This window comes from Watersipora subatra, chromosome 11, assembly GCF_963576615.1.
Source record: "Watersipora subatra chromosome 11, tzWatSuba1.1, whole genome shotgun sequence".
Taxonomy (NCBI): Eukaryota; Metazoa; Bryozoa; class Gymnolaemata; order Cheilostomatida; family Watersiporidae; genus Watersipora; species Watersipora subatra.
In genome coordinates this window covers 14,358,935-14,385,783 of record NC_088718.1, presented here as the reverse complement: position 1 = coordinate 14,385,783, position 26,849 = coordinate 14,358,935, and the positions used below count along the sequence as shown (strand labels likewise).

The window sequence follows — 26,849 nt, the reverse complement described above, 5'->3', positions numbered from 1 at the left end:
CGCCTGGAGGATCTAGCCAACCGCATGTCGACACCCCAGATGACCCGGTCGACATGATTTATCCGTATTTCCCTTGGTGTTTAGTGATTGCGGTTTCTCATATTATTATATTCTTTTTTTTTGTTTTTGCCTGTTTTGTAGTAGCTAGTTGGTGTGTTCATATATTTCTTGTATTTTTTTTCTTTTGTGTGTTTTTTTTTGTATATAGCCGATAGCCGTCTATAGGGGCGGCGTATGTGATGGAAACTTGCCGTACCATCTCCTTTTTAGTTGTTATTATTATTAGAGTTGTGTGCCCTTGGTTATTTTATATAGTCACGCCCCTAGAGGAGGTTGGCCCTAGCCAACCTCATTTACATATTTTGTTATATATAAGGCCGTGTCTATCGGCCTAGAAGTTGTTCAATACATGCTTTGCATTTGAACCCACACTCTTCTATTTCTTTGCGCAATACAGAAACACACTGAGCTCTTGCGTACTCCAAGCTTAAGTCCTTCGGACTGCGCTTTGGGAGTAGGGTTAGAAATACTCTGTCGACCCGCGTCGACCTCAGGTCGACCTTGTCGTACGAGCAGTATATCTCCCAGGGAGCAATTCCTGGTGTAGGTAGTTGTGATTGGCCGGTGGTGTAAGTCGACCTAGTCGCCTCCGCGTGTTGGTCTACGAGCAATACTTACACGGCCCCTGTGGAGGGTGAATGCAGACCGGTAGAGTAAGCCGACCCAGGTCGCCTCTACGTGTAGGTCGCAGGATCTAACACAGCAGTTACTGGACATTTCTTTATTACTTTATTACATTGACAATCACCAATACCAGCACCTGGAGTCTAAAAACATAAAATTACTATGCTAAATACTAAATATAAGCAGCAATATTATGTAACTAGTAATTGGTTATAATAAGTGATCAAGCCAAGACATTACACAGGCATTCTTTTAGCAAATTACATCAATTAAGTGGTTGATACGTGTGAAAGCATTCATGGCGGGCCCTGTTCAATGATCTCTAGTTTGTAAGAAAAAGGCAGAAGAAATAAAATACACATACCTTTTGCCTTCTTTCTAGCACTTTGTCAAAAATACTTAAAAAGTACAATACCATATAAAAATCTCAAATAAAGTTTGTAAGAACATATGAGTTTCTTTAATGGTTACCAAAACCGACTGACTAAGGTGAGTGCAGGTAAAATATGTATAGGGCAAACTAAAGATATTTATTTAGTTGTTACTCTTCTATTGGTTCCACCAGGCTTGGAACCATACTCCGGTCCAATGACAGTATGGGCTACCCGGGAGAAACGCAACAATAATGAGGTCAGCAACAATAAAACGAACGAAAGAAGAATTAGGACTGGCCTAGCCTGAGATACAAAGATGAAGCAAGGCGTACCATTAAATTGAAGAAACTAGACCCAAAAAGGTGGAAAGAAGCATAAAACACGCTACATGAAAGGGGGTGATAAATCCCAAATCATGTGACAGTAATTGTTGAAACAATCAAATATAAGAAACTTTAAAATATCAATTTTATTATCTCATAGGAAAATCTCATAGTTCTCTTTAACTTAGGAAAAGTTTTGTTTTGTTTATAAGTATATACATGTATAAGCGCCTGCTTTGACATCTTTATGGTATAGTTTTTTTTAGTCAACTCAGTGTGTGAATGTAAGTAACTTCCTTGTTAATATTACGCTTAGTTAAATTTTATTGTAGTTGTCTGCTTAATATTAAAAACAGCGAACTAATGACTCCATTTGAAATCTTTGATGGATCTTTTCCGATGATCGTGTCACAATATCTTATTACTAACATGTATCTGTTTGCAAGTTTCATTTCTATAAATAGAGCTGAAGGTTCTAGGCAGACCACATGCATGCATGAGACTGTCCAAGCTTTATTTTATGCTGGTAAAACTCATGCGCGCTGCTTGTACATGTTTGGTCTTAGAAAAGTGTGTTGTTTGTCACTCACTTCTTTGTCTTCTTCCATCAAATGATTCAAGTGTTCATCTTCTTTGAGTCAAATAAGCACGTGAGCAAATTGTTGGTCTGTGACAAAAAACAAGCGCATTTTTTACCTGCACAGTCGTTACCTTACGAACATTTACGTGTTCACTGAACCTCTGCAAGTACTGTTGCCATTTTTTAAACTAAAGCCTGGTTTCCATTTACGCCACAAACTGGTGGCAGAATCGCAAGGCTATCAGCAGTGAAGTAGAAATGTATGCATCCAGCACCACTGGTAGTTGCCACCGGTCAGCACCAGAGTTCTGTTCTGTTCAACTTCTCAAAGAGCAAACATTGGTGGCAAACAAAGCATTGGTGACAAAACAATTTCGAAACGCACTGTACAGCTGAAAGTCAGATTTTTAACACGACATGGCGAGTAGCCATATTCATGCGATAATCAGCAATGTAGTTTTATGTGAGCAAAAGCTGCCAGGCCTACCGCCACAGATGTTTTACTGCGCTGGGCTTGTAAAGAACATATTCATATTCATAAGTGTTTAGCTGTGCAAGATTGTTGCTGAGTCTCGCAGCTGTTATGGGAACCATAACAGCTGCGAGACCATATTTATATTTATATATTTCTATATATTTCTCTAAATAGTAAGCTTGTCTCTATGAAGCTCACTATCTAGCTCTGTAAGTTTTCATGTAACCTGCTAAGCTGAGCATTATGTAATTGATATGCATTTAAAATTGAAACATGTCAAATTCTATGGTTTTAACCTTACATTTATTAAAATGTAAATGTTATTTATTATTTATTGTTAAGTCGTTATGTTTTTATTTATTATTTATTGTTATGACGTTATGTTGTTGTTATTCATTATTTATAGTTATGTCGTTATGTTGTTGTTGTTTGTTATTCATTGTTATGTCGTTATGTAGTTGTTATTTATTATTTATTGTTATGTCGTTATGTTGTTGTTATTTATTATTCATTGTTATGTCGTTATGTTGTTATTTATTATTTATTGTTATGTCGTTATGTTGTTGTTGTTTGTTATTCATTGTTATGTCGTTATGTTGTTGTTATTCATTATTTATAGTTATGTCGTTATGTTGTTGTTGTTTGTTATTCATTGTTATGTCGTTATGTAGTTGTTATTTATTATTTATTGTTATGTCGTTATGTTGTTGTTATTTATTATTCATTGTTATGTCGTTATGCTGTTATTTATTATTTATTGTTATGTCGTTATGTTGTTGTTGTTTATTATTCATTGTTATGTCGTTATGTTGTTATTTATTATTTATTGTTATGTCGTTATGTTGTTGTTGTTTGTTATTCATTGTTATGTCGTTATGTTGTTGTTATTCATTATTTATAGTTATGTCTTTATGTTGTTGTTGTTTATTATTCATTGTTATGTCGTTATGTTGTTGTTATTTATTATTCATTGTTATGTCGTTATGTTGTTATTTATTATTTATTGTTATGTCGTTATATTGTTGTTGTTTGTTATTCATTGTTATGTCGTTATGTTGTTGTTATTCATTATTTATAGTTATGTCGTTATGTTGTTGTTGTTTGTTATTCATTGTTATGTCGTTATGTAGTTGTTATTTATTATTTATTGTTATGTCGTTATGTTGTTGTTATTTATTATTCATTGTTATGTCGTTATGTTGTTATTTATTATTTATTGTTATGTCGTTATGTTGTTGTTATTTATTATTTATTGTTATGTCGTTATGTTGTTATTTATTATTTATTGTTATGTCGACTCAGACTCATGTCACATGTACTATAGCACATCATGACATTTATTGTACCTCTGTGAACTTTATTTTTATCAAGTTCCGAAATACACCCTTCACATGTTACCTCACATGTTACCTCACATGTTACCTCACATAGTTTTAGTGGTAACTAATCAGCATCCTCTCAGATGAACTGCATATTTTGACCACCATGCTGTCAAGTGATAAACCAACAAAAGTTCATAATTAATTATGTTGTAACAATTATTTGTACTTTTTTGCTTCACATATTTTTCTCAAGCCCTTTTGTAGGCGTGAGAAAAATTGTATGGCTAAACTGACTAACATGGCTTTTGGTCGGGTGGCGGAGTCACCACTCACCACACTGGAAACACGACCAGTAGAATTTTAAAAATAAACTTTTTATTTTTAAAAAGTTTAGTTTTAAAATTTTAGTAGATTTTATCAGAAAGCATTAGAATTTTTGTATAATTTGTAATTGTTTTTTTTTGCTTGAGGTGATCTGACAGTCACGATGTTTCAAGATTAAAACTGATAAAAACTCGATCACTGTTCAAGCATTGTAAAGAGAAATAGGTGCAAATGACATCAGTAGCGCCTATTTGTTATCGTTGCAACAGGGGATATCGGTTATTGCATTCCAGTTGCAACGTTACGCATCTATCAGCCTCTCTGCAAGGATAGATGTCATAACCCCACTTTCGCATTATCTGAGCATTTAACCAAGATCAAGTTTTATCGATTTTAATCTTGAAACATCCTGGCAGTCAGATCACCTCAAACATCAAAAACAATTACAAATAACAAAAAATGCTGATGCTTTCTGTAAAAATCTACTAAAATTTTGTGAAAGTTCACCTCTGATTATGCGTGTAAGCGCATGTGCTTACACATTAATCATTAATCCTTTAATGCTATATGCTCTTTTTAGAAACATGTAGTGAGGTTTGAACCCTCACCTGCTGTATTGCAGTCCGTGGTACTAACCACTAAACAACAGTTGCACCAGTCTGTAACATGTCTTTTATGTATTATTCCCATCTGACATGATTGCTAAGTTATGACAGAGCCAAAATAGATAAAAAATTTAAATTGATATATTATTATAAAGCTGGATAATACATCAACCTATATTTTGAAAAATGCATTATTTACAAAAGCTTGTAAGAAGCAGTGAGCAATCAAAAGCATTATGTTTTGTGAGGAAGCAGTAAACAGCAGCTGCAGGAAAAGCGAAGTTGTCTTCTCCTGCATGATGAGTAAACTAAGTAGAGATACGTCATCAGTGGAATGCCAGAGGCTCGCATCTGTGTCGCAGCAAATCTGCAACCAAATGAAATACACTACATAATAATTTCAAAAAAATTTGATCAAAAGCTGCACTTTATAGCTTTTTATAACTTTAGTAACTGCACAGGAAAAAAACCTAGCATCCCTTTCTATATAAAACCAGAAATATTAAAGGCTATAATTATAATGTTAATTTATTTTGACTAAACAAATTTTCTTTAATGAAATATTCTGTGAAGTTTACTACCAGACTGAAATTACCTTAGTTTTAGTTGCAATAATTTTAATGTAACTGTTTGAATGTAGGAATTTGTTTCGATGCAATGTCTCAATGCAATAGTTTTAATGCAATGCCATAATGCAATAGTTTGGATGTAATAGTTTTAATACAAGGGTTTAATGTAATGGTTGTATGGCAATGATTGGAATGTAATAGTTTTATAGTAATGGTTGGAATGTAATGTTTTTATGAGATAGTTATAGTGCAATACTCAACACTGCATATCTATCCTACACAATAGAAAGTCTGCACTCAAAAAAGTCTAAAACTACTGTACCAAACTCAACAAAAAGCTCATACGGGTGTAACACTGAGGTTTCCATCACTTTCATATTCCGTAAGCCAAGTTCATCATAAAACACATACCTGAAGATAATACATAGTTATTTTATTCAAATATTTTCCATGTATTATGGTCAAATATTTTAACTGGCAAAAAGAATTATGATTAAAATGGTATAAAAATGTTTTTTCTGATAGCAAGCCAGATTAATAATTTTGCTGCTTATCTTTGACCTGTTACCACTAATTTTGAAATATATTTAAATCTGTTAGTATGCAGGTCAGATGAAGAGTAATCAAAGATTTCCTAGCTCTAACACGATTGGTTATACTGACATCAATTTGTAACCATTAGACTAGCATAGATCAGCAAAGTAGCCTGTATAAATTATTATGCCATGTCTGTTCGACACTCTCTCCCTCTCTCTCTCTCTCTCTTCCTCTCTCCCTCTCTCTCTCTCCCTCTCACCCTCTCACCCTTTCACTCTTTCTCCCTCCCTCCCTCTCTTTCCCTCCCTCTCTTTCCCTCACTCTCTCTCACTCTCTCTCTCTCTCTACCTCTCTCTCTCTCTCTCTCTCTCTCTTTCTCTCTCTACCTCTACCTCTCTCTACCTCTCTCTCTCCCTCTCTCTCTCTCTCTCTACCTCTACCTCTCTCTCTCTCTACCTCTCTCTCTCCCTCTCTCTCTCCCTCTCTCTCTCTCTCTCTCTCTCTCTCTCTCTCTCTCTCTTATTTCCCTCTCTCTCCCTCTCACTCCCTCTCTCTCCCTCTCACCAGATTATGTACATGTATGACCGGGAACCCATTTGTATTTAATCTACCCTGACCTACATAAGGCACCCACAAGCCCATTTATTTCACTATTGTTACCGATCAAATGTGGATTCCTCACCATGAACATCAATTGAGAAATCATAACTGATCTCCCAGCTCTGTAAACTTTCATCAAGGGGTGACAATCCCAAAACAATCATGTCATGTACCTTTATAATTGCCAGGTAGTGACCTGAAACCAGCAGAATATAAGTTGACAAGTTAGTAGAGTCTAGGGATATTGGGATTCAAAAAGTTGTGATCGCTTTTCTACGATTTGCTGTTTTGAAGCTAACTGCTGGATAACAGAAAGCTCTCTACATTTTTGTTACAATGGCATTGTAGGAAATATGGTTTTAATAGAGTTATTTTAATAAACGCAACTGAAATACTTACTAACATGGCTTTTCTCTGCAGCTCAAGCAATTAGCAAAAAACTTTTTAGAAAACATTGGATTTAATCATTCTGTAAAGCTTTTTACATTTTCAAGGTTAACTGACAGCATTTTAAAATTTAAGACGTTCTCATGTATTACAATACATTCATGATATTATGTTTTTAAGTGATGACTTCAGTGTTAAAAGGACAAAAATCCAGTTTGTAGGAAAAAAACACTTGTAGTGCAAACTCCAAGCTGTGATGGAATGGTGATTGTTTCATAAAAACCTGAGTTTGATTCGCGATGCCAATGCCAACGATTAGCCAATGAATGTAAGACCAGTGCTTCAGTTTGACGCCATTTTAATACATTGTTTCTATTTAATCACCACATTATATGAAGGATTATAGGACTTATTATTTCACAAGTACTTCAAGCACTTTTTATCACTATACTAAATGTTTTGATTACCCAATATGGCAGATAACTATAGTGTAAGGTTGAAGCAGATTCCACCAATGCTGAAAAAGCTTGCACCACATTTATATGTCCAGCACTAACTTTGGAGCAGTGGTTATAGAATTATACCAATCAGTTTGTAATTACGTTGGCGAAGGTTGCAAGCCAGAAGTTCTCCTTTCAAACGAAAAAGAACTTCAAAGTATTGCCCGTATGCTTAGTTATTTTCTGAAGTATTCTGTTTAAAATCTATCAATGCGTGCTCTTCTTTCTCAAATAAGAAATTTGAACAAATAATCTTTGGATAATCTAGCTCAAAAATTGAGCAATTTTGCTCAAATAAAATAGTGTTGTATATAATTATATAGCAGCTGTTGTCAGTCAATATTTTGCAAATACTCTGAATCTTTGCCCATTTTCATGACTAAAAAATGCTAATAAAACCTGATACATCGAACTTACACAAAAATATAATTCAAACGCAAATCTGTAATATTATCCCCTAGTTTCAATGCTATAAAAATTTGTACTATCAGTTAGCCTTTATATTTCCTAGGGTCTTGTCAAATATCTAATATCACAGTATAAATATATAACAATATATCTATATAATATATTTGTATAGCAATTTAAGTAACTGGTCAATGTCAATTTAACGGTCAATTTAATGTCAAAGGTCAATTCCTTCTGCTGTCTGTTGATAATTTCAACCATAGAGTTCTCTACATCTATGAGTTAAATGTATATACGATAATCCATTCTTTATTATTAGGATATTATTATCCAAATATTTCATGCTTTTGAATTTGCTATATTATGGATATCAGCTTTTGTTATATCATATTAAGAAATAATATAGGCCGTAAATAATGTTTTATAAAATAATCCAGTCTACAGAACTCCAACTTTTAACCTTTAGCTTGATTGACCAACACTTAACCAACTGCACTGTTTTACCACCTTTAACAATGCAAGGATAATAAGAGCAGGTTATTGTTTATTTAGATAACTACGAGTTGTATTATCTAGATAACTTGTTTATTTAGATAACTACAAGTATTATCTATATAACTTGTTTATTTAGACAACTACAAGTATTATCTAGACAAAGTTTTTATTCAGATAACTATAAGTATTATCTAGATAGCTTTTTTGTTTAGATAGCTACATGTATTTAGATGTATTTAGATTATTTACATGTATTTAGATAATTACAAGCATGTTCTAGATAACTTGTTTATTTAGATAACCGACATAGAAATAAAACTTCTTTCATTTACTTTTTGATAGGAAAGATATTGCTTGTTAGTATGTAGTAGTTCATCTTGAACGTGGAATTTTAAATGAAGTTACCATTCTTTATTTACTCATACAATAAACCAAAGAATTAAATAGTGTCTGTAATAGAAATATGCTGATGGTATGTATACCTGGTCTCATTATTGACATCAGTCTGTAAAATCCTGGTCTCTGCTCAAAAACTTTGAAGTGTCTTCTATCAATTGATGTCTGGTTAACTGTGCCAGGTCGTAGGTAAGTAAAATATGGCTTCATTGCAACATCATCAGTGTACTGCAGGTGAAATAAGAGTGTGTTATCCGTCTACCTATGTATCTTTAGAATACTGGTTACAAATGTGAGTTTGTGTAAATGACAAATATGTAACAAATGACAATGACAGTACATGTACATATACATATGCATGTACATGTACATGTACATGCATATGTACTGTATATGTATATGTATGTGTACATATACATATACAGTACACATACATATGCATGTACATGTACATGCATATGTATATGTACATGCATATGTATATGTACTGTATATGTATGTGTACATATACATATACAGTACATATACATATGCATGTACATGCATATGTATATGTACATGCATATGTATATGTACTGTGTATGCATATGTATGTGTACATATACATATACAGTACATGTACACATACATATGCATGTACATGTACATGCATATGTATATGTACTTGCATTGTATATGTATGTGTGCATGTACATGTATATGTATATGTATGTGTATTTGTATTTGTACATACATATGTATATGTACTATATATGTATATGTATATGTACTAAATATACTGCATATTTTATATTTTTAAAATTGCTTTATGAAAACTAATCATTTATCATTAATCAAAAATCATTGTGTATTTTTGCAAATGTTTCGATGTTTTACATTACAAATGTTTGTAGACAAAATATTGAGCTCTCTAGTTAATTTTATGCTTCTAAGGTTTCTATATGTCACTAGTATATAGTTTAACTTGACCTTCAACCTTTCAATTTGTGGTGCCCAGTTCCCAGTAAAAGTTGTCTGCCAAAACTTGGTAGATGGAGTTTAGCTGTCTATATACTTTATTCTGGTGAATAACTCCACTTATGAAAAGTGTTCACAGTACAACCTAAAGATATGAACTGCTTCCTTCTAATAAAACTGAGCGGTATATACAATAAGTTTTTGTGTTTTGAATGGATTCAGAGTTTCTATAACTCCGAATCATTGAAATGGTAACATCTGAATGGATTCAACACCATTTCACTTTGCAAAATTTATGTGAAGGCGTTTTAGGTGAGTGTACTATTCGGCATCATAGAAACGCTTATGGATGGATGGAAACAGGATTGAAATTAATAAAACCCGGTTAAGCTCTCCCTAGCGGAGGTAAAGAAATCAGCGCATGTCATCAAACTATCAAGTGGGTACATATATATTCTAGCTACTATAATTGCCAACACTAGGTTGCTCATATGACAATGATGATATAATTACCTTTTTATTTATTTTGCTACTTTATTCTTTAAATAACTAAACCTATCGATAGTACAGATCACCACTGCACTGGGGCCAATATTTTTCTAGGCTTTACTTTTTTAGCATAGAAAAAGTTTATTTTGTTAAAAGCGTTTGTCATTCGTGCGACATTTGAAGTAATAACTGTATAGCAAGTAGTAAATTATGTCATTGTTTTTAATATAAAAGGATAGATAATTTAAATTATAAATAGTTAAAAAAATGCAGATCAACTATCTTGGCTGAGTTAGCGCAGCGAGTGTATGAAGTGTGAATTGAAACATAACCGTGGCCCCAAAGTGAATGTACCTTAATTATTTATAGAAATGGTAAATGTAAGAATATGGTAAGGTATTATAAGGTAATGATAGATGCAAATCGTATAATTGCAAGTTTGCTTAAGAAAAAAACAAAAAAGTAATTTTATGGTTCAAAATTCTATTGACTGGGAGGCCGTAAGGCTATTTAATTTTATTGCAAAATTATAGCACCAAGGATGCCGCCAGTTTAAATCGGTAGTAAATTTGTTTTAGGAGAAAAAGGAGAGCCTTGCAGATGCATTTCAACATTTCAATTAAAGGTCTTTAACTTAAAACTAAAGTTAACACTATTTATTGCATCACCTTTATAAAGATAGGTTGTAATTTGCTTATTTTATTTACACATGATCTCTTTAAGAGATTGTAGACAGAAATTCTATCTTTGTTAATTCATCTAAAGCAAACCAGAGAATATCTAAAGTATTATATATAAGGAGTTAGTAAAGATGTGATTGGTTTATTAACAGAAATGCAGTACCGTCAAAAAAATGACACCATTTCCATTTTAAAACACATTTGCTGGTGGTGATGAATTACTGCCTTAATTTGGCCAAAAAGCCGCGCAAGCCATATATCATCAGATGCAGAATTTTCTAGCAATTAATATAGCGTAAATTTTTAATAAGCACCAATTTGCAATTAAATGTTTTCTTTCACACAAAAACTAAGTTTTAATGAATCTGACACCACTTTCCTCAGAAACAATAACAAAAAACTGGTTTTCCAATCAGAACATGCCTTAAAAACTATTTCAGAGTTTTGTACAAAGGAGGCTAGCTTCTTTCTTACATAAAGCAAGAGTAATATCTATTATAACCATATAAACATTCATACAGACCTCCAGATTTACTCTGCTGTAAGGTATATGAGGCAAATAGCCTATCTCATCTTCTCTTACATCGTCATCTTCTGGTTCAACAAAAATCTACCAATGAAAAACATTGATACAGCTTTAACTAACAATTTTAGTTTAGATAAAAACAGCAAATTGAATTTGATTGAGTTATGGCTCAAACGAGGGAAAAGAAAAATAAAATTCTTAACGCTTGCATTAGTTGAGCCAGTTCATAGGTTGCACCATGTGGAATATTTTATATTCTACATATGAAGACTTTTCACAATTGTATATGAGACAATTATCGCTTCCTGCTTTTTCATTATACATAGTCAGGCTTGATGCTATGCATTACATTAAGCACAACGTAAAGTCGAGTGTGTTTTTTCTAATAGGTTGGGTTGAGCTGGTTGTTCTGTGCTTGTGTTCTTTTCTTATCACTTATTTTGATCTTACTTCATTCTACAAGTTATTTTGTCAACATGTATTCGCGAAGGGTATTCTGTGTTCTGAGATAGTGACGAGCTAGGAGCATCAGAATAGCAGCGGTGAGTCTCATGCTTGGTTGGAAAAATTGGAATTAGTTGCGAAGCTTTAAGGAGTTATTGATTTGCCAAAGTTTTTTCCATTGTTCTTTTCTGAGTCAGTTTTTGCAGTCTATTGGCAATCGAGTGCTGAAGTAAAAGGGATTTCGAGAGCCTAATAACAGAGTTGTGCAGAGCGTTTAGCATTGATTCTTTTACATCAGACAAACAACTCAAAAGTAGAAAATGAATTACCTAAAAGGTTGTTGGTGGTAAACATGATTTTGTGCCATACACTCTAACAATGTTAGATGATAAAACTATTGTTCGTGAAGGTAAAGTTGATGTGTTCATACAGACAGGGAGTGACTCTGTGAAATTGCGTTGCTTGGTGTCAACATCATTGGTTTGTGGGTTCTCGGCTATTGAGGGTATGGATACAGTGAAAGGTTTAGAAGGTGTCTTTGTGAGTCAGTTGAGTATTTTTCATATTGGAAGTATAGATCAAGGTGTGCAAACTTCATTTGTCGTGGCTGCTGAGGCATCTTCAAGTCCAATTTTGAAGTTGTGAAATTGCTCTGTAAAATTGCTGATTTTAAAGCATGTTTTGATGGCAAACATTGAAAAGTTTCTTGGAAGTGGAAAGGAGAGGAGTCTATTCTGACAAATTAGTGTAGCAAGTATAAGATTAGCAACGAGTGTAAGTCAGATTATGAGAAGGAGATCAAGTCATGGATTGAGTGTGGCTGATTAGTTGAGTAGGACCAGTTAGTTATTATAAGGGTAAGCTCTATGTAATGACAAAAATGGGTTTCAGCTTCAATGTTGCTTCAGAAATCATGTCAAAAGTACTCAGTAAGTGTTATCAGTAGATCTCAAGGCTGCTGAGGGCACAGATCATCATGTAGATAATATTATTGTAAATGGAGATAAGGTGTTTGTTGTTAGTGTTAAAATCATCTGTTAAGTGATGGATTAGTGACAAAAAACCCAAGCAAATCAGTGGTGCGTAAATGTTTGGTTCTTATGTAAGAAAAAATTAGAATGATTCATTGGTCTGGGGTCGTGACAACAATATCAGTGATATTGACTCCGTTCTAATAAAACGTGAGTTGTTTTCTGTCTTTGGTAGTTTTCCAGGGCATTTACTCAGTGGGTGAATAGCTATGAGTAGCATGTAGCTTCATGAAAAAGCAAACTTATGATTGTGAGTGAGATGACCACAGTTCACCCTTGATTGTGTCAAAGCTATGTTTTCTCAGAAAAGGCAGCACTGGAAGTAAGAGATCCCGTTAGTGGTGGGATGTCTGTACCTGTTAAAAAAGCTGTCACATGGTGTGATGCGAGCCGCCTTGCTGTTGGCATAGGAGTAGGGGTTGATGGTCAAATTGTTGAGGATAGTTGTTGGTTAAGAAAGCATGATGAGAATCACATAAATGTCGCAGAACTGGAAGCTGTAGTTAGAGGCTTGTGTTGTGATAACAAGTGGAACTTGAAGTTAATGAGCATCATGGATGACTCAGCAACTGTATTTAGATGAGTAAACTCTGTGATTCATGACAATAAGCAACCAAAAGTGAATGGTTTAAGTGAAACGTAGACTAAGAGGAAACTTAGTATAATTTCCGAGTAAGTTGGTCTATATGAATTTTCTGTAGAGCTTGGACTAGTCCAGTTCAAGGAATCATAAATATGCCTATTTGGCTATCTTTGCCTATCGGCAATATGCTATTTGCCGATATCTTTCCCATAGCACCTGATAAAGGATATGATGCTCACACTATCAATTCAGCATTCTTCATGTTCCGTAAATGTTTGATGGGGAGTCCAAGGATTTGATAAGTTGAAAAGAGTTTTCAAAAAGTGGCTAAAACCTCCAGTTGCTGTTTTTTTGGCTGGCTGCGTCAGTTCATATTCAATAGAAGCTCTACATTAGCTGCATGATACTCTCCACCTGTGAGTGGAGAGAACATTTTATCTTTCTAGATTGAGTTGGAGTGATGCAATGCTAAAAGATGATGTGGACAAAGTAGTGAAAAAATGTCAGATGTGGATAAGGCGATTTGGCATGCATACGGTGTACAGCGGTGTATATATGAAGGCGCCGTTGAGATGGGAGAATTGTGAGCTGTCTGTAGATGAAACCTGGATAAGGGTGGCATCAGACATGGCTTATCATGGCACTATACCTGATACTCGCAGACCCAGTCGGTTCTGCAATAAAAAATGTAAAGCGAGACTACCAAAACTGCTATCAAACTATTCGAACAGGTATTTTGCAAAAGAGGATCCCAAAAGAACTCCTGACAAACAACAAACCATGCTTCAAAAATGAAACCTTTTGCAGATTCATGGCAAAGTGAAACATAGACCATATCTTTAGCTGTGCTTACCATCAGCAGGGTAATGGCAACTTCAAACATATGAAAAAATAGTGGCTCAAAATGGACGCTCTGTACAGGAAATGTTGTATTGACACAATTTTTCCACGATGAATAGCGTTATTACCCCAGTGTACAAGTAGTAGTACAATCAGTGTACAAATACGGAAGTCATTCATGGCCAGAAATAGCTAGAAACTCATTCAGACAGCAGAAAGATACTCACCTCAACCAGTTCAGTGTATAGGAGACAAGGTATTTGGGAAGATGCCTAATGCAAAGTGCACTACCATCAGTACTATCGAAAAGGTTACTGCATTAATATCTACCACTACAGATATGGTTGACTTTACCCCGAGGCATATAAGGATATGCCACACCAGATCACGGTCTAATAAAAATTATCTCCCAACTATCACCTTCTATTCAGAAAGAGACACTTTGGCAGGTTAGAAGGACCCTGTGGATATTGAACTAGATAATAGTGGCAATGTGAGCAATGCTGAACCTGATTGAACACACTTTACCAGAGCACGCAAAACCCCAGAGTGTTAAAGCAATAATTTGTATGACATATGATAGCACTGATTTTGAAACCATGGAATGATGTACATGTAGAATATTTTATATTGTACATGTGCAATATGAAAGTTTTTCAGAATGGTATATGTGGCATTTATCATTTCTTGCTTTTTCATTACACAGGGTCAGACTTGACGGTACGCATTACGTTAAGCACAACGTAAAGTCGAGTATGTTTTTTTTATTACGTTGAGTTGAGCTGGTTGTTCCGAGCTCTTGTTCTTTTCTTATCACTTATTCTGATCTTACTTCATTCTACACAACAATTCTATGGTATTGTACCGATAACAATTTTTCATATTCCATGATTTCTGGATAAAAGTACCTGACACCATGGATAAGTTTTATTCTCCTAACTACGCTATTCTCTACTGATAGATCTGTATAAGGGCAAAACAGCTGGCTGTCAAAAGATGAGGAGCTAGATAAACATACCTAATCTAACAGTTTAAGCATGGACAAGTTTTAGCAAGTCATAACTTATGTTGGAAACAAACCTTGTCAGAAGATGACAGGATGACTGCATCACAAATGACTAATTCTCCATTCTCATCATAGCTCTCCATCAGGTCATACTTCTCTACTGAAAACTGGAACACTAAAAGGAGAAACTTATTCTGAGCTTTTTTATGAAAATTATAATTAGAGATAGTTGTTTACTATTTGTAATATGAACCAGCATCAAGAAACCAATGTTGTTAAGTGGAAATTAATAAAATCTTTCACAATCAGGATGAAGTTGTCTATACAATGTCATATTAACTTTGCTGGTTTCAATCTTCATTTCTGGTATTTCTACATTTCTATTAATATTTATATTAGTACATTAAATTTGTAATATGGGTGTATACTAGTACATTAAGTTTACCATATAAGTTTATATTAGTACATTAAGTTTGTAATATAGGTTTATATTAGTACATTAAATTTGTAATATAGGTTTATATTAGTAGCATTTTAACTTACTAAAACTGTTGAATCCCAGAAACGCTATCTAAATGTTTTTGTATACAAATTTAGTTACTTGTATTAATAACAAAATATTGTTTTTTTAACGTTGAGAATATAAAAACAATAATAAAGTCTAGTCAAATCTTTTTCGTATTTCTTTAGTAGATGCCTTTATGACACCTTCCACAAAATCCAAATTTCAAATGTCCAGAAATAAACTTACAAGTTTATTGTAGAATATAAATACATAGTGCGATAGCATTATCAAATCTTTATTAAGTCAATGCGTCTGCCATTGGGTAGTCATAGCAACAGAGATAAATAACCACTTTCTATTAGCTGGTTGGTGTTCCTAGTTATTATCAAAACTTAACTGCTTTCAAATAATATAAAATATAAACAAATATACACAATGATAGTCAATGACTACAAAGCAAAAAATTTTGTTTTCATAAAAATGTGTAAACCAACTTAAGCTAAAATTAATATTAAATATTTTCTATACTTACATCGCTCTTTCGGGAGAATTTCTTTTACATGAAGGTGACCTCTGTTGACCTCCACATTCATCAGGACAGCTATGGCTAAAAACATCATGTAAATATTCACAAACTAATGAAAATTTATAGGCATAATATTATAACCATCTATGAATGTGTCTAATCACAAGGTTTTATCTATGACTAAAAAGTCTTCAAGCAAAGCGCAATTTCTTCGGAGTGAAGTTTAAATACATGTAAAAACAGATGCACTTCTGTGAAGCTATCACCTACAAGTCTCTTTCTCAAATTTAGGTTTTAGCTTAAGTTTTGTTTTTCAACAAAAGATACAAATTAAAAAACTTCTTTTAAATTGTAACATTCCGTTTCGCAAAAACCACCACTAAGCTTCAGTTGCAGTAGAGAACCAAAGTACATTGTTATATTGCCAATGCAAATCTCTCTTGCTGCCAATAAAAATAACTACTGTAATCACCCAAGTATGATGCTCCATCTTTTTCTCAAATTTCAACATCAAAAGTAAAGGGAGTACGTGTTATACTTCATTGAGCATTCTACTTGGGTAATTACAGTAAGCATTAAATCAGCTCTAAAACCTTGTTTTAATTTCTCATGTAACTACTAATAGATATGAACTGTAAAATTATGCAATAAAGAAATCAAAAGCCATGTTTATAAACATATCTTTTACCACATAACATGTTATTTATATACACATACATGTAGAATTCCTGAAAGTGCAGTTGTATTTGTTTGGTAGTATCAACTTCATAACTGATTTAGCCAATCTTTAGGTTGGTACAAAGTCATGGTAGAACAACTCCCTAATGAATCTTTAGGTTGGTACAGACTAATAAATTAGTGTTAATATTTTGAATCACTCTGTATTGCTCTGAAAACTAAAAAACAATTTACTTTGATGTTATTTTTGCATTCATTGTTACTAGTAGCAGCAATCTATTTATGTGTTTATATTTATTTAAATAAAAAATAGTTATTAGTTAGTTACATTTAGTATTACTCATTTCTTTTAAATTTAGTTTTAGGCTCTACACATAATGTATAGTTAGCAAATTTTCCTAATACAGTGCAGTCTCGGCATTATGGCATCATGTTTTACAGTTTTTTCATCTCATGATATAGAACACAATGCGTTTTTTCACCATTATTACAATTTTTCGCCAAAATGCCAAAATATTTGCCAAAATATTTACAGCAAAAAAAAAGGTTTTCCAAAATGCAAATTTGGTGGTCGGTGTACTGTCTACGCTAGAATCATGAATATGTCAATATGGTATTTGCCAAAATCTCTCATAGCACCTAAAAAATATATGATGCTCGCCCTCTCAATTCAGCATTCTTCGTGTTTCGTAAATGTTTGATAATCAATGGGTGAAATGAAAACTGGTGAAAAGAAAGCGAAAATAAATATTTTTTGTGCGTTTTAGCAATTAATATAATATTTACTATGAATTTAATTTATTATGTGTATATAACTATATAACTAAATACATAACTTTAATTTGTTAGCCGTGGGTCCTAAGATTGATAACAACGTTAAAGGAAGAAGTAATAAAACGATTTCATTGCAATAAAAATTTTATTGCAGATCATAACCATTAAATACACTAAAGTCACTGTAGGTAACTATAGTTATTAAGGTTAATAAATTATTTTGTTACTACGTGTAATTTTTAATATGTACAGTACGTATATAAGGTCTTAACGTTTTTACCGAGGGTGTTTGGATTAGATAATTACTACCGGTTTCTATGCTCCTCTATACGACCTTTTAGCCTTGCGATGCCAACACCGGAACAAATCAATGTCGCTTAAATGAGGTTCACTGTGGTAATTAGTAAATTAATGTCGCCTTACGGGTGTCCACTGTAGTAATTTTCAGAAGATGAAAACAAACTTGAAGGTGGTAAGACTTGTCATGGGCTGACAACTTTACTTTTTAACAAGTTTTTGGAAACAGCTATAAGAAAATTTTATTTGTTCCAGTAAACTAACTCTATCTATCATAAGCCATCCATCTCACTTACAGAAAAACTGAAAATTTGAGTTTTAAGTCATTTGAAGTCATTTAAAATAGCAGCAAGGCAAATGGTTGTTGGTATCTTTAATATTTCATTTTTAATAACTTTTGTTTGTTTACTGTAGGCTATAATATGTTTATACAATTACTAGCCAAATCCCCAGCTTTGCACAGATATTAAAAAACAGTTTATAAACGGTTGCAAGTAATGTAGTTACTTGCCACTTGCCATTAGTCTGACACATTGCCAAAGACAAATTTGAGTACGCTACAATCTGTATTGTTAAACTTATCAATATGAGTCGTGAGAGCAAGCTTTAGTCACGTTGCGTTGCATAATGCAAAATTCTATGCCTATTTTAACCGAAATAACCTCTCACATCGCCTCAGAATTCGATGTATCTTGCGTAGCTTAATTGGTAAGATATTTGCCTGGTGAACGAGAGGATCTGAGATCAAATTCAGCATGAAACAAACATTTCATTCCGAAATTTTCATAGTATAGCTGAACAAACTGAAATACACATACATACAAACTTTCAGATTTATATATGTATATATAGAGTGCTTAAACAGTGGTAGGATTGTACACACATTCAGGTAGGATTGTATATTCATGACATTTAGACAGAACCTTCTGAATGTCATGAATAAAATGGTCGGTCAAGAGATGTTTCTTACAATTTATGTTCTGTTTTGTTATTAGTATGTGAGAAAAGTTTGACCAAAACCTCTATTTATTCTATTAAAACTATTCAGTTATTATTCTTTACTAGTATTCTGGCAGTCCCGTGCAACATGAGAGGTTGTCAGATGTGCCAATAAAGCATAGACAAAAATTATATGCCCCAACGTTCACAGACAGATGATTGGGGTTGATTGGTACAAGCGTTAGAGTGTTGGTTAGTCATGTTGAAAGGCGCGAGTTCAAACCCTGTATGATGCGATCTTTTTCTAAACCTCCAATTATGCCTTTGAACAGACAAACAAACACAGCTTACATTAGAGTAAAGAGTTCAGAAAATGGAAGGTAGTAATGCAACTTTATTACAACAAAAAGTTAATATAAAATAGTTGATCCTACCTTCAGGGTCATCATCTTGTGCGATCGCGCATTGTATCGAAGAGTTTTCTGCGTGTTTATCTGAATCGCATGCTGTTATTGCAGGCATCGACTCCCATTTTGTTGGAGCATCACTCAGTTGTAATACTGCTTTTGGACCCTCCGATACATAAGGTTTGCTTCCTATCATTGACACTACCAAAGATTGTTATGTTTAAAAATGCTTTGTGTTCTTCAAGAGTGACCAACTTCTAAAGCATTCGAAAGCTTAAAAATCTAAATTTAGTTAAAATGAATAAATTTAAATACTTAGAATAACAAATAATTATTCTATCACATGCTTAGGTTTCCAATAATATGACTAGTTTATATTCCTATGATTGTTTAGCTATTGTAGCACTTGAGTTGTTTCACAGACATCTATATGCATTTCTAGCACTTGATTTAATGATAGTATAGTGATAAACAAACATCAAAATAAAACTAAAGCTTAGATTTTTTGTTGTTTTTGTCACTATTGATTGTTAGTGTAAAACAATTTAATTGTTGTCTTTCTCTTTTTATTTTAGCTTGGTTATGCTCGCTGGTATACTTTCATTATTCACATGTAAAAGTTGTTTAACAGCGACAAGTAGATCTGTCTAAAGTTTTTGATATAAACATAGAACTGTACTAGAGCCAGTTACAGAACAAGTAAAACAAATTGTTGTATAATAGGGTGGTGGGACCGGGGCTATAGTAACGTCTCAGGTCATGAGGGCATCTTAATACAACATGATGCAGCTGATGAAGCTTTAATTGTTTTCTGTAATGGTTTACGAAAGAGTGCGGAAACTGTTGACAAGTTAAATTTAACGATTTATGGTGGCCCTTAATTGGCGTAAAGGTGAGGCGACGTGTGGCGTAGGTAGGTTGTTTGGGTGGCAAGTTTTCGAAGTTGTGAGGTGTTGGAGAAATACGGGGGAGTCATTTAAACTTATTATCCGTGAAGGAGGTGAGAATTAAATATAAGAGGAGAAAGGAGAGGTGTAGAGTAAATTACGTTGGTAGCATAGAATAGATTGTGTTGTGACGTGGCAGAGCTCAGTTCTCCAAAGCTGGTGTTCGGTGAACACGGTGATGGTTTGTTGGAGAGATTTGTAGAGAAGATGAGTTTTTGTACTGAGTTTATAGTTAAGAAAAGTAGTTATTAAGGTGAAGGTCATGATAGACTATCTATTATGAGACGTAGAGCTAAGTTAGTGTTGCTACCGAGAGCTATTGGCCACAGTGGTAAAGAAGAGTTGAGAAGTGTGGAGTTACTCTAGATGGTGTAGATTTCATTTATGAAGGTGCCATGGAGATTTTACAAAAATGCTGTGGAAAACAGGAGAGCTTGTTTGTAATGGGGCATAAGTTCCTGACAGTCAGCCAGACAGACAACTGCAAAATGAGATAAAGATTGTTTGTAGTGATTTGAGAGTGTGAGCAGATATGCTAAGGTAGCTAATAGTGTTGATAGAGTAAAGTTTGATCTAATAGTGGCAGTTAATAGGTTGAAAAATAGAGAAGTGAGTAGAGACTTGATAAAGAATGCTGATTTGATATGGAATACGTTGAATGAGGCATTGAGGGCTTGTGAGATAGCAAATAGGTCAGTCAGGCTCTTGAGACTGGAGAGTAAAGATTTAAAAAGCGAGATTAAGAAGGAGGTAGGAAAAGTGTCAGAGTATGACAGCTGTATGCAGTACCTCAAATGTAGTGATGGAGAGTACAACCAGGGAAGAAGATATTCTCTGAGAAATAGTCCTAGAGACAGTAAGATGTATTACGGAAATAGTAGTGATGAAGGTAATGTTAGTAGGTATAGGGCAGGAAGTTTTGAGTATAGTTAGAACAGGGACAATGGGAGGTATAAAGATAGTAGCAAATTGAGGTATGGAGCAAGTAGTAGAGATGGTAGTGGAGATAGAGTTTGTTACAATTGCAAGCGTAGGGGTCATGAATGCAGAGTTTTTTCACCGGTAAATGTTTGTCTTCTGGGCAACAAAGCCATGTATCTTGGTACTGCAAAAATGAGGGTAGAAAAGCGAGGTATGGCAGTTGAAATAGCTGCAGTAGGCTAGGAGGCAGCCATGACAGCAGCTATAAGAAGTATGGCAGTCCGGGATAACAGTCAGAAAAGGTAAAGGGGCAAAGAAAGCCCTCGTAATATTAGAGGTAAGGGGAGTAGGTTCAGGGATGACAGTGTGGACAGGTATAAAAGTAAAAAGTGTCCTAGTTATGAGAAGGACAGTCTGCATGGAAGGGGAGATATAAATAGGCATGATGAGAGGTACAGTGACTGTGGAAGTGGAAAAATCCATTTTCAGGAAACATAATGATGGTAAGGACAGTAGTAACGGCTGAGGTGTTAGATTTTCTGGCTCTAGAGATGGGTATGGTGAAGACCAATAATTAGATCAAAGCATTGCGCAGCTTCTGAAAGTTAGTAGAAAAAATGTCGAATTTATGTTTGATACCAGTGCAGAAGTGTCAACTGTAACTGAAGGAACAGCCAGTAGGTTGAACTAACGGTTAAAGGAGCCATAAACAGTTTTGGTTTAAGACGAGCATGAGGTGAGGGTAGTTGGCACAATGAGATTTCAGTTGGAACGTAAATATTGGTTCATAGAAACTGAGGTGTATGCGTTTAGGAGGATCAAAGGCCAACTTCTTGGGCATAACCGAGTTGAAACAGCTGAATCTGTTAGCTTTAGTCAACGCGTTGGGCCACTTCTAACATCTAACTCTGACCCAGTAAGAGAGTTCAAGAAAGTTTTTGAAGGTCTGGGCATTATACCAAGCTTTTTCAGAAAAAAGTTAAAGGAAAGTACAGAGACAGTCAGGTTGTATTCATCTAGACCCGTAGCAGCTAAATTAAAAGGGTGGAAAAACAAAAAGGTAGATAGTATGTTAGCCAGTAAGGCAATTGAGTGGATTGAAGAACCCATTGAGTGGTGCTCAGGGCTAACTATAGCACCCAAGGCATGAAGGAAGATATAAATGTTTGAGGATTTGTCAGGGCTGGGCAGACCTGTTAAACGCAAGGTTTATCCTTTACTTAGGATTTCGGATTTGCTTAGTGAACTGTCAGAAGGAACGTTTTCAAAGTTAGATGCAAATTAAAGGTTTTTGCAAGCTCAGACTGAGAAGGGTTCAAAGTTATTGACAACACAGATTACCCTTGGGGTAGATCTAGGTCCAATCAAATACCATTTGGTATTTTGTCAGCTCCTTAATTGTTTTAGAGAGCAATGGAGAAGATTATAGGCTGTATGAAGAAAGTAGGATGTTTGATAGATGATAATCCTGGTATCCCCCATATATGAAATAATGGGAGAGATGCTGATGAGCCTTGATCGATCTTAAAGGAGATACTGAAGAAAGTCAGTTTTGTAGGCATGACATTAAAAAAAGGTGAGTTTGGTGGTAGAAGTTAGATCAGACTTTTAGGTTATTTAGCTAGTGTGACTGGCTACTAAACCAGATCTATGTAAAGTTGAGGCGGTTTTAGGCTTGAATTCACCAGTTATTAACACTGAGGCAAAAATGTTCACAGAGATGTTGAATTATTTGAGCAAGTTTAGCAGGGAATTAGTGAAGTTATGCACACCAATTTACAAGGTGTCAGGAAGTAAATCAAAGTGGTGTTGAAGACCAGATCAGGAAAAGTCTCTTAAAAAAGTGTTGATAGCTCTATCTAAAGCACCGGTGTTGTGTGCTTTTAGTCTAAACAAAAGGAACAGGGTGTCGGCAGATGCCAGCAAGGGTGCGGTTGGAGCAATATTGTTGCAATTGAATAATGATAGAATTTGAAGAAAGACATGTGATGATCAAAAAAGAGGCGTTAGCCTTTACATGGGCATGTTAGAAGTTTCACTACTATTTAGCAGGTAGGAAGTTTAAAAGTGAGACTGACCATAAGCCATTGATTTGACTTTTGGGTAAAAGGGATTTGTCGGTTTTGCCAGTCAGGGTTCAGAGGTTTAAGATGACATTGATTAGGAAGGATTATGCAATTTGTATACACCAGAAGATGAAATGTTTATGACTGGTTCATTGAGTCGAGAAAATGGCAGGCATTACAGCAATAGTGATGTGAATGGGGTTGAAGAGGTGGATATCACTGTGATTGGCTGTGTGTGCGACTACTGATGATTTCATAGACAGCCTAATAACAGAGCTAAAGTCTGAGATGTTGAAGGATAGGAAAGCTATGGAGTGTTTGGAATATGTTATAGATCGTTAACCGAGAGGTGGTAAACATTTCCGCAGTGAGCTGGTAAAGCTTTAGAGTTCGAAAAAATAGCTAATGGTAGGTGATGGGTTGGTTTTTTTCAAGAACTGGGTATACATATCTAGGTCAAGGAAAAGATTGCATTTAAAGAAGTGTCATTTTGATCATCAGGGAATTGATAAACGCCATAAAAAAGCCCAGTGCCAGTGGCCTGGTAGCCAGGAGTGAGTGTAGAGTTGGTGAGTTCATAAGGCACTGCTGTACTTGCACCATCTTTGGAGCTGTCAAGCATCAACTTATGATAGAATGCAAACTACAAGCTAGGCCTTGAGAATTCCTTAGTAGTAAAATATTTGTTCTGGATGGGACGTTGTATTTGTTCACAGTTGATTAGTAGTTCAGGTGAATTGAAGCGCTGCGCATCAACACTTTAACATCTAGGAAGGCAATAGCAGTTATAAAGAAAGTGTTTCCTTGCTTTGGCATTTTGAGCGTTCTACGTATAAATAATAGACCTTGTTTAAATAGAAAAATATTTAGAGATTTTGCAGATTTGTACAAAATCGGAGTAGTTACTAGTAGACCTCGGTACTGTCAGAGTAATGAGTTGGCAGAAAATGCAGTTAAAACAGTAAAATGTTTGGGAAAAAAGATGGTCAAAGACATGACAATGTTAGTGTATGGAACAACCCCTCTGTCAACTGGTTACTCTCTTAGCAAACTAATGTATGGCAGAGTCATTAATACAAGTTTGGGTGTAAGTAGTAAGAGTTAAGTAGATTATGAAAAGTTTTGAAAGTAGAGAAAGGAAAAAATTTGAAACTGAAATGCAATTGAGATAAGTATACAGTGTCAAAAATGCCAGAGTTAGAACCGGGACAAGTTGCTTATGTAAAGGGGCCCACTGACTTCAAAGAAGACGGTGTGTTTTCAAGAGGAGATGGTATGCCAGGCAGTTTTTAGGTAAGAGTTGGTTTGAGTGACATACGGAGAAATTGAAAACATATGTTTCCGCTGAGTAACAATACGAACGCTTGCACTGGTGGTTATGAGTGTGCCATATATAACACCTCAAATCATTTCTGCGAGTTGGATAAAAATATCGAGGCAATTGAGCCATAGTATGGTGTAGATAGCCAGTTAGTTGAAAGCGAATGAAAGGAATGAACTGGACGTTTGTATGATGTAGTAAAGGAGCCACTAAATGCCATTGACAAAGTGGCTTGTTGAGTGGTAACTTGCCTGAGAGTAGTCAGGAAACCCAAACCTCAGAAGGGTCTGATGATGAAGCGATAGTAAGGGGTACAGTTACTCAAAGTAGCCAGACTAGCAGACCTCGATTAGACAAGAATAGTTATTACTACTACTAACTGTTAGTAAAGGTGGTCAAGGAAATTTTCATGTTATAGATTGTTCCAAAGAAATTCATCCACAAGCAATACGATCTAGCAATGACAGACAGTTCTGGGAGAGAGAAGAGAGTGAGATAGTGATGGTTGAAAACTGGGAGAAAAAGGGCAGTGAGGAGAGAGTGGACATTGTGGAGATGGAGAAAGACAGCAGGAAGGAACAGGGTAGGGAAGACAGCAGTGAGGCTAAAAAACCTGTATTGTAAGGTAGTGGTGGTAAAAAACGCTCGTGAAGGTGTTGGCAGTACAGGAAAGCCCAAGGTTGGCAGTGGGTCAGTTGAGTTGGTGGACTAAACAGAGTAAGGTAACAAATGCCACCAGGGAAGTGAGCTACTGAGTGTGTTCATTTGTAATTCTAATAGTTCTCAGGTCTGAGAAAAGAGAATCAGCATTTTGTATAATCGGTTTGAAGTCATAGCAGTTACAGGTAGTCAAGGTAAGTTATGAGAAGCTGGTGACATAGTAATGACTTATTAGAGAAGTTAGTATAAAGGTGATTGCAAGACAAAAGAAGGTCTTTCTTTGCTACAGCACATGTAAGTAGATAACTTAATACAACACAAATTTTTACTCAAATAATTTTACGCTTTAAATTGCTTGCTTTTGCAATCGTCAAAGTGAAAAAACAAGAAAAAATTGTTTCGTGAGTCCTTTCATGTCAGACCAATTTGTTTATTAACCTATTGACCTTCAAAACACTATTAAAAAGATATTTGCAGCAGGTTTGGCTTCAATATGGCAGCAGGAAGGAAGAAGCTGAAACTTGCACACCTTTTAGCATATAATCGCTGTAATTATTAATCAGCAGCCTTTAAAATGAATGCAGTATTGACCTATTGACCTATTGACCTATTGACCTATTGACCTATTGACCTATGCAAGGGTGGTGGTCTAGCTGCATATAACATCTTCTAGTAAAATGTAGAATTCACAATGGAAATATGCAAAAGCTTTAAAGAAGTATACCCTAGCAATAATCTTCAAAACCAGCAAAATGTGTCGACTTTCTACATATAATTTTAAACCTTGCCAATACCTCATACAGACCAGACCATACAGCAAACTAGGGAACATCATGTCGTATGTCCAGAATGATATACAGACCAGACCATACAGCAAACTAGGGAACATCATGTCGTATGTCCAGAATGTAACTAGTCACCGACTTATCATAATTCAAATATTGTCAAAAGTATTAATCTCATGGTACCCTATCATCTAATAAAGTTTGACTTACCCAGCTTGCCTAAGCTTTCTATACCACCTATTTTTCCATCTGACGCATTAATTGAATCGTACTTGAAAATGGTGGGATGATCAGAGCTGAAGCTGGACTCTGGGCCTTTCTTTAAAAAAAACATCTCATCATTAAGCACATGGCTATTTTTGGCATACGCTTGATAATTCAAAACAATTTTTATGTTTTTCCGGTTGGTGCATATATTTTCTATGCACACGAAGCGACTTTTATCAAAAGTTATTTTTATTTAAAAGGAAGCGGCAATGAACTAACTATTTTGTGTGCGTGTGCTTTATGCAATGTACTGTTACCTAAATGCCCCATTTTGTCGAATAAGCTTTTCGAAAAACAAAAAATAAAAAATACCTTTGCCGATATTATGTATCAGATTAAGTAACCAGTTGATGTACAGTTAGAAAGATGTTCTTTCTGAAACATTGTTTATTCAAGTTTGTGTTTTACACTTTAGTTAACAAGTTAATAAGTTGAAATAAAAATCTTTTAGAGCATTTCATTGCAAAAATATAAAACTATTTCCATACAGTATAGAAATACAAAAGTACAGACGGACAAACATCGAGATATATATATATATATATATATATATATATATAGAATTCCAATAAGCGAAAGCTTTTAATCAACAGTTCTTTTTATATGTAAAAAGGGTAATCA

The 26,849-nt window shown here is 34.6% G+C and overlaps 1 protein-coding gene across 1 annotated transcript in view; it reads right to left on the bottom strand.

Moving 5' to 3' along the window:
- Positions 1 to 4,742: 4,742 nt before the first annotated feature.
- LOC137408844 (uncharacterized) overlaps positions 4,743 to 26,849 on the bottom strand; it is a 33,299-nt gene continuing 11,192 nt past the window's right edge. The window contains exons 4-11 of the mRNA XM_068095425.1: positions 26,172 to 26,280; positions 19,289 to 19,462; positions 16,173 to 16,247; positions 15,210 to 15,310; positions 11,229 to 11,315; positions 8,666 to 8,807; positions 6,476 to 6,589; positions 4,743 to 5,054 (exon numbers count right to left, since the gene is read on the bottom strand). Of these exons, the coding sequence (XP_067951526.1) occupies positions 5,014 to 5,054; positions 6,476 to 6,589; positions 8,666 to 8,807; positions 11,229 to 11,315; positions 15,210 to 15,310; positions 16,173 to 16,247; positions 19,289 to 19,462; positions 26,172 to 26,280 (843 nt within the window). The 3' untranslated portion in view covers positions 4,743 to 5,013. The remainder of the gene's footprint in view (positions 5,055 to 6,475; positions 6,590 to 8,665; positions 8,808 to 11,228; positions 11,316 to 15,209; positions 15,311 to 16,172; positions 16,248 to 19,288; positions 19,463 to 26,171; positions 26,281 to 26,849) is intronic.